The following is a 15,090-nucleotide window of genomic DNA, read 5'->3' on the forward strand; positions in this document are numbered from 1 at the left end:
CAGTCAAGACCTCCGCCGCCGCACCATGCAGTGCTGCCACAAGGTGTATCCCACCTTCGTCCGGTCTCCAACCGTTACCCCTACACACATGGTCGAACTGGGCCAGAAGATACGCCCGCAGATCGCTCTTACCGTCGTATGGCGCCAGCAATACTGTGCGGGTGCCGGAGGTACGAATTCCGCACGCCGGTCCTTGTGGGACCGACGCCGCACCGATCCCCTCCGGTCCCCATGGTGCACAACTTCTTTGAGGCTCGCGCCCCCTATACGGCCCACTGACCACAATCCCGGTCAGTGTCGATGCCTGAGTCTGATTACACCTCGCACCCCATTCTGTACTTGCGCACATCGGTGCACGCACTCTCTCCATACACTCCGTACCAGTCGTACCCCTCACATTTGGCCCTGCACGAACTCCCGGGTAGGTCCTTTCTCCCAAGGTAGCTGAACACCCGATCGCACCATACACATTCCCGAAATCATCGCTACTCACCTCGGGACCCATCTTCTCCGGGCTCTCTTCAATAACCTGCAAACTTTTTATTTGATTAGCAAGTACCTCATCACGCTGTGAGTACCACTCTTGCACACATTCCATCAATTCCTCCCGCATTTCATTCCCCGTTTCACTTTGTCTCTTTTCAATATTACTAATATCATTTTCCACCTCCGCCATTTTTTCTTTAACTCCCATTATTTCCCGATGCACCTCCGAAATCTCCCCTTCTATGGTTACCTTGGTCATCTCTATCTGCGTCCTAATTTCTTGTTCCTTCATTCCCATCGTCTCTATTACGTCCTCCACCCTCTTCGTCAGTCCCTCGTGCACCATTTTACATTCTCTCTTGGTCGCTCCCACTTCCCGTTTTAATTCCTTCTGCGCTGACTTCAACCCACCTATAACATCGACATTCTTACTCACCTGTTCCCTTAATGCCTGTTGTCCTAGTGTCAGCTTTTATACCTCCCGTGTCAATCCTTCTATTTCCCCTTCCAGTTTGGTCGTGCTCTCCTTCAACTCTCGCTGGACGCGCATCTCACACCGCTTTACCTCGTCATGCACCCCCGCGACCTCCTCGCTCATCCTACGCCCAATTTCCACCCCATGGTGTCCATTTGATCACCCATTTTATTCATTTCACATCTTGACTCTTCCAAGTATGCGCTGAATTGAGTCATGCATAAATCCATGTTAAAACCAGCTTGCACAACGGGTCCAGCCTCCGCCGCTGGCCCTGCGTGCGAATCACCACCATTATCTCCACTCCCTGCTGCGCCGTGATTAACTCCAAGGTCAATCTGTTAGTTTATGTCCTGGGCCATTAATTCACCCTCATTCTCTGCACTTTCTACACCCACCGGAACCTGCTCGTCTTGGTTCGCCATCATCTGAATTTAATTTTAAAAAAATAATTGTTTTAAACTAAATTTCCACCACACTCGTAATTTCGCAGTACGTGAAACGTATGCCAGATCTGAATATCGCAAACTCCTGACACCAATTTTGTTTGCGAGGGTTCAATAATCCCACTCCTTGACAACAATTTTGCTGCGGATCCCGGGTTTGTCGACGTACTAAGGGGAGTTTATTACCCCGCTCCCCCTCAAACTCCGGATCCACTGAGGCTGCCGACCACGACTAAGCTCTTGATCGATGGATTGCTAAACAATTCTGATCACCAACCTCCCAGCCACGCACCGAAGAGTTTGCTGGTCAAATAATCCCAAATACCTTCAAGACACGTGACCGAAGAAACTGGGGATCGAACCCTTGCTTCCCACACTTTATTGCGTGCCGAGCGGATTTGCACAGTGTGGAAAGCGGTGTTACCTGACGTGATTTACGGACCTGATTCAAGCCAAATTCGGTCTCGGATGATGCTAGGCCAATGGAGAAAAGACATACCCGAACAGGTTTGAAAGTAACAACAAAATGTACAGCCTTTTATTTACAAGGCAACAGAAAACGAAAATGCAGCCCTATTAATTCCTCACATATAATAAACCCCACAGGCACCTTCACACACTCACACACAGGGAATGACATGCCGGTTATTCTCGTACCGATGTACGTGCTGGGATTGACTTGAGGGTAGCCGATTGGTGTGCACGGCGTGCAGCTCGATCCTCGATCCGGACATGCAGCCTGGATGAGGTAAGGTCCGAAGGACGAACCGTCGCCTCAAAGTCGGCACCAACGACGAATTTCAGCACAGGTTGGACAAGCTTCAACGCAGGCAGGGCTAGATTCAGCGCAGGTTGGACGACCAGCTTCAAGATGAGTCACGGGAGGGGCCAACGCTTGCAGGTCAGCCGGATCAGAGCGAGGGATCGGCGAAGAGCAGTGGGAGTTGGCGAAGTCAGAGGGTCGTCGGTGAAGCAAGAGCAAGAGGGTGAAAATGCGATGCGCGGGGTTTTTTATCAGACCCAAAAAGCTTCCAGAATGTTCCACAGCCTCCCATTGGCTGAGGTTGGTCACGTGCATGCATTCAATCCTTCCTCCCCCTAGGAAGGTTTCAGTCCTTCTTCCCTCTTTCATTCGGGGAGGTTACACAACCCATTGGTCGCTGGCTGGTGATGTGTCCTTTGCCGTTTGTTGGTCACATGGCCTGTGCTTTTGGCCACGCCTTCCTGCACATCAAAATGTCTTCCCTCAACCACACGAAGGTTTGAAATCCTGCCTACCTTCAACGCATATTGGTGTGGATTATTACACAATGGAAAGGGGCTAATCTTTACATTCAATAAGAAATAACTAACTACTGCAGGCTACATGTTGTCGTGCAATTAACTTTAGGGGGTTTGCCTCTATGGCAAAACCGCAACAATATTATAAACTACAAACACATATGATTAGCTTTTTAAACAGTCACTAATGCTGTTCATAACATTAAACAAAGAAATGTGGAGGAATCTCGACATCCATGAGGTAAATTTTACTTACAGCACTGAGCGAAGATCTAAGGTAATCTAGATTATACCCCACAAGGGTTGGAGGTGTGCTTATTTACCAAAGAGCTAGCTAGCGATTGCCAAGCCAGCCATTCCTTAACGGTTTTGAATGGAGTGCTTGCTCGAATGCTTAAACCACTTGGCGATCCCTCCACAAGAACCTTGGTAAATGAACACACCCAATGTTCTTGATACCCGACCATAGATCGACTGTAATCTATATACCCCAAAGATGAATGGCCCTTCCGGCCACTCCCGTAGTGAGCGGGTATACTTGTAAATTCAAATGTCGGTCCAGCCATCATAATGACATCACAGACGTAATGACGTACTGGACACAAAACTGATATATTTTCACTTCCAGTAAGTTTGCAGTCACTACGAAGGGGTTAGTGTTATGATTAGATTTACTATAATATTAACATTACATTATCATTATTTCGAAAATGATATTACTATCGAAAAAACGAGGCTAATTCCTTACATCCTCGGTTATTAATATTAGTGCCGAACAATGCTCATCACTGATCATGAACCATACACCGCTTCAATTCATTAACCTTCTATTCACGACATTGGGTTTAAATTATTATGGTTATATTTACTATATTATTATTATTACTCCGAGCAATGGTTCCCGCCCCACGGGTGGGGCTTCAATTGGAAGGCCCATATGAAAAGGCAAAATATCAGAAATTGAAGGCTTGTTTTATTTTAAACGATTTATATAAACATCCGTTTAATGTTTCGTTTATCGTTTAAATGTTATAATAGTTTCAATAATCATTTGCGCCTCCAAATTGAAGCCCCGCCCTTAGGGCGGGTACCGTTGCTAGTAATATATAATGGCGATACAACAATTTTTACCGCTTTGCTTTGAGGAACGGGAATGAAGGGGGAGGAGCGTGTTAATATGTCTGGTTGAAGGCTTTGGGTGGTGAGGGGCTTGAAGCCAGATTTTTAACTTACAGCCTCCATATTGTTGCTCGCCGTCACTGCGATGCGAAGTGAAAGATGCCTCAGAGCTGTCACATTCACAATCGCAATGTCGTATGTACTCCCGATACGTGTTTCCTTCATTGTAAAAACTACCATGTCTACAGTTAAAAGGATTTTGAGCCGATAGGTGTTACGGCCTTGGCAAGATCGATGGAGCCAGCGATCTGTTAGCTTATACACCGCCCAAATAGCTATGTGGATTTCTCTCATGTAGAGATTAAACCCACGTCGTTTGAAATTTGGCCGAGGTCATTATTTACTTTTAATGATGTTTATATACGAATCAAAAAGAAGGTAATTGGTTTTGGGTCGTCCTTTCTGCATATATCGTGGGATTGTGAGTTGGAGAGATGACCGTGATGGCAGGAAGGGGGTTGGCATTCTCTCAAGCAAGGATTCAACCCATGTCCTTATAAAAGGTCTTTGTACGAGGTCATTATTTTTAACTGTGTGTTTGCATTCGTCAGGTTGCGATCGGTGCAGCCATTTATGCGGTACCCGGGAAAATAACATTATGCGGGAGTCCAAACCTGAAAATGCTGGAGACCAAAGCTGAAATTGGAAAAACAATACAGCCTATTTTACTCCAGGGCGTCCAAGGATTGCCCACCCAAAATATAGTTGCGATCGGTTCATCCGTTTTTGCGGTACCTGCGAACGGACGGACGGATGGACGGACGACAGACTGACATTTGGTGAATTATCGTAAGATTACGAAAACGATACTACTGAAATGATACACCACTGTATTAAGAAACCTGGTATTAATTTGTCTGAAGCGGTCCGAAGATGAGGCTTAACGCCTAAGGCCTATACCTACCGTATTGTTGGAAGAGACGTAACGCCGATGCTCTTGATATCTGATGGTCATTTTAACAATCGGTTTGTTTGTGTTTCACACTGAATGAAAAACGTAAAAGGTAGAGCATGGCGATTGTGATATGTGACAGGATTGACGATATGTTCGGCATGAACGGCATATAAATCAAAATTGCGGTGTGTGGAGAGTCAGGCGCTGCACTGCCGTAATGACATCAGACGTAATCACATCACCCTGTCATGTGACCAGATTCTCAGCTCTGATTGGCATACGTTTAAGGGGACATACATACATACGGACGGACAAACACTGTTCCAGACGGCTCTGCCCGGTGGGCTACGCCGTAAAAACGGTACAGAGCAACTTGCAGTAGCTCCCTTCAAATGTAGGCAAGTTTAGAAGCTAAAAACAGGCTATATTGCTAAGACCCTCGTGCTATTTTGAGTTGGGCTTCATCTCAGAAATGGTTCCCATATTATTTTTGTGCAATGCAATCTTACCATTGTCATATTACCTAGGTGCTGCACACAAAATACGTCACTCCTTTTTGACACATTCTCCCCATCCTATCCCACACAGTATTAAACGCTTGATGCTTTGCCTGACCCACCCCCAACAAATATGTGACTGTGAATGAGAGCAATGTTGTCTTTAAAAAAAAATTCCAATCTACTTCCATTCTGCAAGTTTTTTTTGTTTGTTTTTTAATCGGTGGCATCTGACAGTTTGGTCATTGAGATAGTGTTGACCTTTAATCCTTCAAAACTTTACAAACTTCTAGTTGAACTACCAGCTGTCTCCTTTATGGAAATGTCCTTTCATAGCTTTAAATTGAGGATTTAAACAGCACTTCTGCCACTTGTGGTTGAATTCAACCAAACTAAGGTCATTATAAATTGACATGTCCTGTTGTGGTGAAGCTAAATCCAAGATGGCTGCAGCCATGAAGATGGTGTCACATGACTGTGGCTCTGACACCATTATCTCCCTCGCCATGACATTCTGTATTCTGTAACGCTCCAGGAACCCCTCCCACCCCATCCTCCTCCCCGCCCCCATTCCTTTGCCCCGCCAAAGTGTCAGTATTTTGTGTAAGGTCCACAAAGACACATGGAGTATCTTACTTGATGAGAATGCATAATTTTTGTTGATGCATTATTTTATATACAGCATGCACATAATTGAATTGTAATGGATCATAATGGGTTTGTAAATGTGTACCTTGTGCTGCAGGACAATGGCAGCTCATGGAGTCGATGGACTGATTTGAAGGTTATCCAGCCGTCCTCGCTGGGACGGCAAAAGAGAGCTGCTTGCTAGATTACGTGGAGTGTAGGAAGTTTGTGAAGCACCTCAAACATCGAGGCAGAAAGAAATATCTCAAACATGGATAGAAAGATGAGACGAGGGATGGAGGTGGAGACAGGGAGAGAGATTGAGGCAGGACTCGGTACAAGGCCCTGCTTGCATACAAGGACAAAGAAGGAACCAGAATCCGAATCAACAATAAAAGCAGATGTAATGATAGGAAACCAGGACAATGGGCCGGCTCTTGAAACAAAAGTAAAGCAAGAGGTGCAGATGAAAGTTGGAACAAAGACAGACATAGTGCTGAAAAGAGGCATGAGTCAAGGAGATACAGAGACTGAAAATAGTAGGGAGATGAGTGCAAAAAGATCAGGACAAAAAATGGGGAACAGAGTGAGAAAGGGAACTGAGACAGAGATAGAGACAGAGCCAGAAACAGCATTTGAGGAGAGCATCACAGAGCTGGCATGGGGAGGCGAATCAGATGCACAAACTGCCATAAACACAGGTGTAAATGACGGAGATGAGATTCAAATCAAGGAAAAGAGACACACACGGCACAAGCACAGGTCGAGCCGTGCAGTTCGCACCTACGGAATGCTTATGGTCGGCTCGACATACCGGGTGTGTCGGCATATCGGCTGCGGAAACTTTGGAGAGCTGCGTCTCGGTGCGTGCAATTCACACCATCACGTACATCTCACTATGTTATGAGTGTTGCTATCTTCATGGGTATCTTCCATGGGTATTTGGGTCATTCCAAAAGTTCTGTCACCAAACCTAACAACACATATTACCATTGACAAACTTCATTGACATTATTGTCCTCCATCCTCTTCAATGCAATTAGTCCAGAAGTCGACCAACTTTTTGATTCGAACACAGAAACCTATTGAAGTGTCCTACACATGGTGAACATGGCTGTGCTAACCTCTTCAGGAGATTCAGAATGCCTTTCCCGAAGCTTAGTGGATTTTTTCCTTTAAACATTTATTGATGGATTTTCTGTACATTTTTATTATGCATCACCATGAACTTATCAAGTCTGGATGTCATCTTTACTGAAGCTGTCACAGCCACGGCCTCCATACAAGATGCCATTGTCTTAAGTCCTGAAACAAAACAAATAATGTGACAAACTTGATATTTATCAAACATGTCAGTATATAATGAGCCAGCTTAATTGTATTTTTGTGGTGAACTCGATATTTTACTTTGAAAGATGAAATTACATGAAAGAAGTTTTGGAGTGACTTTCATATGTTTTTTTATTGAGTTTTTATTTGAGCACACTAACATCTCACTCTGTAGGCATCTTTTTATATTTTCATTTCATTCACAATTTTAAATGAAATTTTTACTTAAATTTATTCTTCTACTTTAAGCTTTAGGCTCTGAAGGAGTAAGATCTCTCCCTCCATCTCTCCCTCCTTCACCCCCACGACCACTCCAGTAGTTACCCCGTATGCACCAGCCCTGAATCCCACACAACCCAAACACTGAGAATAAAATAAATATATATTCCACCGACCCCGAGGGTGAGTTTCCTGATGTCTTTCTCCATTATTTCCAGAGGGAAAGATTTCACATCAGTTGTAATGACTACAAAGGACAGAACAGATAACTATGACAAACTAGGTGGTATTCATAGAAGACTTACCCTGCGCAGTCAATTTGTTGCGAGCCAACTCTTCTGTTTTCGAAGGGTTTTTTTTCTTTGATCTAATATGGCTGCCAAACCACGTGAGCGATGACATCATAAATTTATATTCTCCAATATAATTGTTGCAAAGATCACGCTCAATACATTTCAAACTGATCAGACTAAGCGTTGTCCCTGTGGAATTATGACGTCATAATTATGGCACCAATGATGTCATCGTTAACAACACCTATTCCCCATATGGAGATTTTTTACAATGAGCCATGTTTCAATTTTTTCCATGCAGCGGTTTTGGATATATAGAGGTGCAACATTTTTCGGTTTTTCGAAGATGGCGCCTGTACCACATGACCTATGATGTCATGATTATCATTAAAATATTCTGCATGAGAAGGCGCTCCTATGGTGAAAATTTCCTGCCCAACAGACCAACAGTTTAATAAGTCGAAATTTTAATAAGCCGAAAAATGTGAAAAAAATTCAGTGATTGGATAAGTGTTGTACTTGTCGAATTATGACGTCATGATGGAGGCACCAATGACATCATCATCAACATATCTTATTCCCCATGGTGAGTACTTGACAATGAGCCGTTTCCATTTTTTGCCATTGAGCGGTTTGGGAGATATAGAGGTGTAACGTTTTTTCAAGATGGCATCCGTACCACGTGACGTCATAATTATGAATAAAAAAATTCTGCATGTGGAGGCGCTTCTATGGTAAAATTTCGTGTCAATTGGACCGACGGTTGCCGAGAAAATGGATTTTTTAAATGCAGACACGGCACACGTACGCAACTGAATGCCGAGCGCAGGGTAATTAACAGAAATTACATTAGACTTATGCTAACTTCAATCCCACTCCTCCCTCCAGGTCTTTAAAACAGCTGTTCACCACCATCTCTTATCTTCCCCCATCCAAAACCTTGATCTTTTCTACCCCCGTTAATTCACCCCAGATCCACTTTTTTGAAATACCGACTTCTTTCCTGGAAGTCCTTGCAGTGTCCTTGTGTTTTATACTTCTCCCACCCCCCGCCCCCCCTTCCCACGCTTCCCCCCCCCCCAAGCCCTCTCCCTCCCACAGATCTCCCGATGTCCCTGCTCTCAAATGTTGTGTTTGTGCTTCCCCTTCTCTCCCCATCTTGTCAACCGTTCCCCTTATTATATGTTTTGTGTGTCTGTTTGATTTTTTTGTGTGATAAATGTTAGCTCTTTCATGAGCCTCGATCCTGTATACAAAAAAAACAAAATAAAAAAAACGTGCACCATGAAAGAACTATTATAAGGTATTCTCCATTTTACCTCCTCGGCCAGATCCATAACAACCTATTGTATGACTTAAATATTGATGATCAAAGTTCATAGAGTTGATCGTCTCATAAGGTGTTATCAAATAACTTCCTGTCAATTTTATTGTAGCTTTTTGTCCCCCACTGCTACGACAATGTCAGAGATGGTGGACATTAAAACGAGCTCCGTCCGACCGACCATCCGTCCATGTACGTCCATGTACAATATTTCAAAAAGCGTTGGACATTTCGATTTGATATTGCAGATATTTATTCCTCCTGATATTATCTCAACTTGATTAGATCACGGGTGTGATTTTTTTTTTTTTGTATACAGAGTCGAGGCTCGTGAAAGAGGTAACATTTATCAAACAAACAAATCAAACAAACAAGCAAACAAAGTATATAAAAAGGGGAGCGGTCGACAAGATGGGGAGAGAAGGGGAGGAAGCACACAAACACAACATTTGATTGACTGAATTATGTTGCCATGGCAACCATCTCGGTATCTTGGCTTGTTTATGTGATATTTCAGAAACCGTTCAAGATTTAGCTTTCCTATTACACACCCATAAGTCAATGGACCTGGAGTATCAGCTCCTGGTTATCAGTTAAAATGTGATTATGGTGAAGGATGATATGTGGTTATTAGTTAAAATGCAATACACACAATAGTATCGCATTCTGTCTCTCAAGCGATGTTTGTTGCACTTTTCGTCGAGTGATGTTCATTGTGCATATTGGGTTTCATCCCGTCCTCCACGACTGAGCAAAGATTGAGTATCAAATTTTGTTTTCACCCGGCAGACATAGTTACAGACAAAGACAGCAAGATAAAACAAGTCTTTGTGAACCTTCAATTCTCAGTTATGTTAGATGGTAAAAACTGCCAAAATCAAGACTCTCAATTCACTCCTTCATCCCTCTTTTCTCCCGCTTCTGGAACAAACTCCCTCACTCTCTTCAATCCCACTCCTCCCTCCAGGTCTTTAAAACAGCTGTTCACCACCATCTCTTATCTTCCCCCATCCAAAACCTTGATCTTTTCTACCCCTGTTAATTCACACCAAATACACTTTTCTGTAATACCGACTTCTTTCCTGGAAGTCCTCGCTGTTCTCCGAAAAAAGAAATTGTCCTGTTTACAAATAGTGAAGTTGTTTTGACATTTGTGGAGACCTCAGAAAGCTCCTGCAATAATTGTAAGCAAAATGCTGTTGATCAATCTTTATGACCACTAGAGATGAGTGTAATCTCAATTTTGCTCAAAACAGAGTTAATCATAATTTCCATGTGATTGGTGGTGTTTCTCTTTCCTTCAACATAATGCCAGGTTGTGCACACTGCAATTTCAGTGTACATAATTTAACAGATAGTGGACGAAATGACTTTTCCAGGAACTGAAAATTACACAAAAACCTCTCACTGCCTGTTTAAATTCCATCTGGTCACCCAACTATGGACAAGCTGCTGCTTCTCTCTCAGCAGTGGATTGGAAGCCATCGATGTCAAACAAGAAATGAGAACAGTCTCCTGGACGTATCTTTGGCATTCGACAGTCTGGCTCTGCTTGCCGAGCTCACTGCTTGTGACATACGAGGTCACCTTCATACGTGAATCTCCGACTTCCTCCACTCCTGCAGTCAACACGTGGCTATGAAACCCTCTCCTCTCTCCCAAAGAGGGCTGGAGTGTCCTCATCTTGAGCCCAGTCTTGTTCCTCATCTACATAATTGACCTCTCCGATGCTCTGAAAGACCCTCTCTTACTTTTTTGCAGATTACCCCACATTGTGTCAAACAGTATCCCATCCAACTGACAAGCAACAGCTGCATCATCTCTCCTGAACGGGAAATTAATAGATGCAGGTTTGACAAATGGAACGTGTGTTTAAATCCTGGCACATCTCACGTCGTCACTCCGGAAGGATCATCAAATGAATCTATATATTTATTTAGATAGTCAAGCACTGGAAAAAGTTTGGTTTCTTGAAACTCTCTGCCTCACTATCAGCCATGACCAACCCTAAGTTGACCACTAAGCCAAGCTATAGCCTCTGAAGTCATACACTGACTGGGAATCCTTTATTGTTCCATTTCATTTCTTCAAAAATCAGAATTCTTCAACTGAAGGAGACAGGATTTTTACATGTGGAACGAGCTGAGAGCAAGGGGGATTTGATGGAGATGTTTAAGATGAAGTTCAAAGGGTATAGATAGACAAAAGTGCAGAATAATTTTTCAGCAGAATGGACACTGACAGGACAATGGGCTACATATTGAGAGTAAAGAAGAGGTCACAGCTTGATGCACAAACTTTTGAAGGTGAAGGTGAATTTTGTACAAAATTCCTTGTAGCATGGCATGACATCCTCAATGCCTCCTGGAATTTGCGGCTGCATTCCATATTGGGGTTGTTTTCAATCAAGATGACGATCTCTTACATTTTCTTGGTGCTGAGGTGTTTTGGAGGCATTTTCTACGACTCCCCACCCCCAATCTTGAACAACATTATATGGGACTAGCGTAAATTAAATCGACTATTGCTACATAATATATTAAAGATGCTATATTTAAATGACGTAAATCAACAACTTACTTTATCTATAAGTAATGGGGATAGTTGATACATTCCATTTATGGCCTTCTTCTCTTCATGGCCTCCACTTACATTCCATTAATGATATCGTCAGGATTTTTCAAGCTTGATGGGCCTAATGGCCTCCTTCTGTGTTGAAATTCCTTGTTATAAAAGGCCTTTGTCTGGAGCTTAATGGAGTACTGCTCTCCGCCATTGGTTGATGCACACAGTCACGGTTTCTCCTCAATTCTGTGAAATCTAAACCTGGCAGTGTGTTACGGATTCGGCCCTTGTTATGGTTGTTGTTATCATTGTTGGTTCTAGATATTATGCTTATTGTGACTTAAGGGAAAGGGGTGTTGTGGTTAAAAGATTTAAAAGCGCTCCTGGTAAAATGTGGCTGGAAATCCGGATCGTGACCGGAAGAGGTGGAGCGAGGAGAAAGAGGCGGGAGGTGATCGAAAAGAGACGTGGTTGTTGAAGCTCCGGCCCGAGCATTCGACGTACAGTGCGAGTGAACTTTGCGTCCTTGAAGGGAAGTTCGGACGATAAGAAATATCACCGGAGTGCGTGGAGCCTGTGTCGTCGGGTATTCTCATTGAGGTTCCGGAGGATCCGGGCCTCAAAGCCCGGGTTGGAGTGAAAGCCGTCCGCCATCTTCGCCACGCGAGCAACCTGCAGTGAGCAGGTTTTTGTCGTGTCGGCTGGGCATTATTCCCCGGTGGTTTGCCGGGGACAGCTGTGCCAGAAAAGGGCATGTGAGAATTATACGGAGGCTCGCGGATTGAACCGCAACGTGTACGTCGGAGTGCGTCTTTGTGAGGTTCCTTTCCACCGCTGTGTTGCTGGGTGCTGAACAACATGACCTCGGGGTCGTCTCGCTCGCCTACGCCTCAATTGACCATCGGGCCTTGACTCCCCGATCGCGGGAGCACACAGAGACATTGGGACTTCGCCTTGGAGGGGTGCAGAGACATTGGGGAGGTGCCGTGAGTGTGGGGTTAAGGGGCTTGACAAGGATATCATCGTAAGATTTGAAAGTAGAGGTGATTGCCCCCACTGTTGTATGGGTCTTTGTGTGTGATTTATAATATATTATTGTTTGTTTATAACCTGGTGTGGTTGCATTATTGATTTGACTGTTTCATTTGCTGGTTCCATTGAGGATTTCATTATTTGCTGGATTTTAACCAAGGATAACACATCTTTCTGCCGGGGACCCTCTCGGGGTTCGGAGGTCCACCGAGACCAGAGGTAAGGGGGGGGGGGGCTCGTAACAAGTGTTATAGGATTCTCCCACAATGAGTTCAAAGCACAAGGACTGTTTTTCTCAAATAACAGACAGGTTGGTGGCCTCTGTTTTTTTTTTTGTTTTTTTTTTTACTGCATCCCCTCCGATCTATCTCCTACTCTTTCAGTCCTCTGGCTCTTCCTCACTACTCCAGGATGCACTTTTCCAGTAAACCCCTCCTGGTTAAACCCTCATAAATTAAGGTTGACTCTCTTGTTTGTCACTTCTCCCCTTCAGGGCCTGAAGCAGGCAGTGCAATATCTTATTATGTCATTCCCCATCCCTACCCATGATATTTTTCTACTCACATCAACAATACCCTCTTACTGCAGGATACAGTGTTTCTTTGCCTCTCTTTCTCATCTTTTCATTTTTGTTAATTCCCTTTGCTTGTTTTTCTCCGTTTGTGGCCCCACAATCCTACTGTCAGTAAATTGCCATTTATCCTCTGTCACACCACTCTCCCATGAGCCTAGATCTTGTATAAATAAAAAAGGAACACAACACAAACTGAACATCATCCAATATGGAAAGCCTCATGTTACCCATAATTGAAAATGCAGAACTGCTGCATGTATATCGTCATTTTACTCAAGCTCAGTCGATTCTAGCAAATTATTTTGTTATAAATGATTTTATATTTATACAAGTCAGGAGACGACGATGGTTCACCAACGAGCGGTATTCAATGACAAAGGTCAAAACCGACATTGAAAATATATAAATAGGAATGTATTATCTGTTATGAGACTAGTTAGCCACACAATACCGAAAATTCGGTTCGATTCCGACAACTTTGAAAATTTGACCTTTGACCTTGAAATGTCAAAACGAAGGTTACTGACCTTGAAATGGGATAGAAAATAATGCATAATCAGTTATGAGGTTAGTTAGCTACACAATACCGAAAATTCGGTTCGATTCCGACAACTTTGAAAATTTGACCTTTGTGACCTTCAAGGGTCAAAGGTCGAAGATTCTGAAATTTTTTGGAAAACTTGTATTTCATGGTGCATGTGATAATATAAAAACATGTACGATATTTCACCCTATCAGGAAGCGAAAAATGTAATAAAACCATCAAAAATCGACTTTTCTAAATTTCGTGACCTTGTGACCTTGACCTTGGGGCGAAAATGAAAAATCGAGCTCCGTGGGGCTGGACACAGGACATTGGCCAAACCAAATATCGAAACCCCTGTCAGATTCCACCAAACCCCTCGGAGAAGATGTAGCCTGAACTCGATTACCCCCTAAAAATACATCTTTTTTGGGCGTGGCCCCGCCCACAATGGGCGCAATACGCCCACTCTAGGCAGGACACAACTAGATCATGATATCAACCTCCCACCCAAGTTTCATCAAGATCGGATGATATCATCGGGTCGTTATGCTGCGGACAGACAGACACACAGACACATACCCACGACGAATATAGTGGTCACTCTGATAACTCGTGAACCAATAAATCTGAGATCTTGTTGATAGAACTTCATGAACTTATCATGCTGTTTAATAAACCGATAAACTACCAAAAGTTAAACAACTAATGGATGATCCAGACTGTTGAAGCAACTCCCACATTCTCTTCAATCTCACTCTTCCCTTCCCATCTTAGCTAATCTCCCATACAAAACCATGATCTTTTCTACCCCCCCCCATTAACTCTACACTCCCCCTCCCCCCCCCCCCCCACCCTCCTCTCCCCCACTCACTCTGCCACCTCACCCCAGGCCACCTCCTTCAAAATATTTTTCCTTCCTGAGAGTTCCCTTCTGTATCCACCATCTCCACCACTGGGATCATTCCCTACCCCTCATTCTTCTCCACACCCATTTATTTGTCCAAGTCTCCCTCTATTTTGTCCAACTCTGCTGTTGATGTCCCCCCCCCCCCCCCCCCCACCTCTTTCCACTGTTCCTTTTATTTTGTTGCTTCCTGGTCCGTTCAGTGCATGTTCTCGGTCTTCCACGAGATTTGACTTTGTATAAATAAATAAAAAACCTACTATACTTTACTGTATTTCTATCGTCCTAAATTATTACCTTTTAGGAAAAATCTACTTTGACAGCTTGTTGACATTGTAGCAAACATTATTTTAGAATAACAAAAAATGTTGTTCTCAGAACTATTTTTGCTTCTTAATGAAGGGCCATGAAAATTCGGAAAAAGGATAGTTTCCAAAA

The 15,090-nt window shown here is 43.6% G+C and overlaps 2 protein-coding genes across 4 annotated transcripts in view; one reads left to right on the forward strand and one right to left on the reverse strand.

Annotated features, from left to right (window-relative positions):
• The window catches only part of LOC137431330 (zinc finger protein 608), a 1,424,803-nt gene that overhangs the window by 575,407 nt on the left and 834,306 nt on the right, over positions 1 to 15,090 (reverse strand). The gene's annotated exons all lie outside the window — the stretch shown is intronic.
• Positions 1 to 15,090, forward strand: part of LOC137431326 (casein kinase I) — a 117,771-nt gene that overhangs the window by 18,535 nt on the left and 84,146 nt on the right. For 2 of the 3 annotated variants that reach the window (XM_068122544.2, XM_078781868.1), the window contains one exon: positions 6,005 to 6,749. The exons of the other annotated variant lie outside the window; for it this stretch is intronic. In XM_068122544.2, coding sequence (XP_067978645.2) covers positions 6,158 to 6,749 — 592 coding nt within the window. In that variant the 5' untranslated portion in view covers positions 6,005 to 6,157. The remainder of the gene's footprint in view (positions 1 to 6,004; positions 6,750 to 15,090) is intronic. 3 annotated transcript variants of the gene reach the window in all.

The sequence above is a fragment of the Myxine glutinosa genome, chromosome 7 (genome assembly GCF_964187855.1).
Source record: "Myxine glutinosa chromosome 7, kmMyxGlut1.1, whole genome shotgun sequence".
NCBI lineage: Eukaryota > Metazoa > Chordata > Myxini > Myxiniformes > Myxinidae > Myxine > Myxine glutinosa.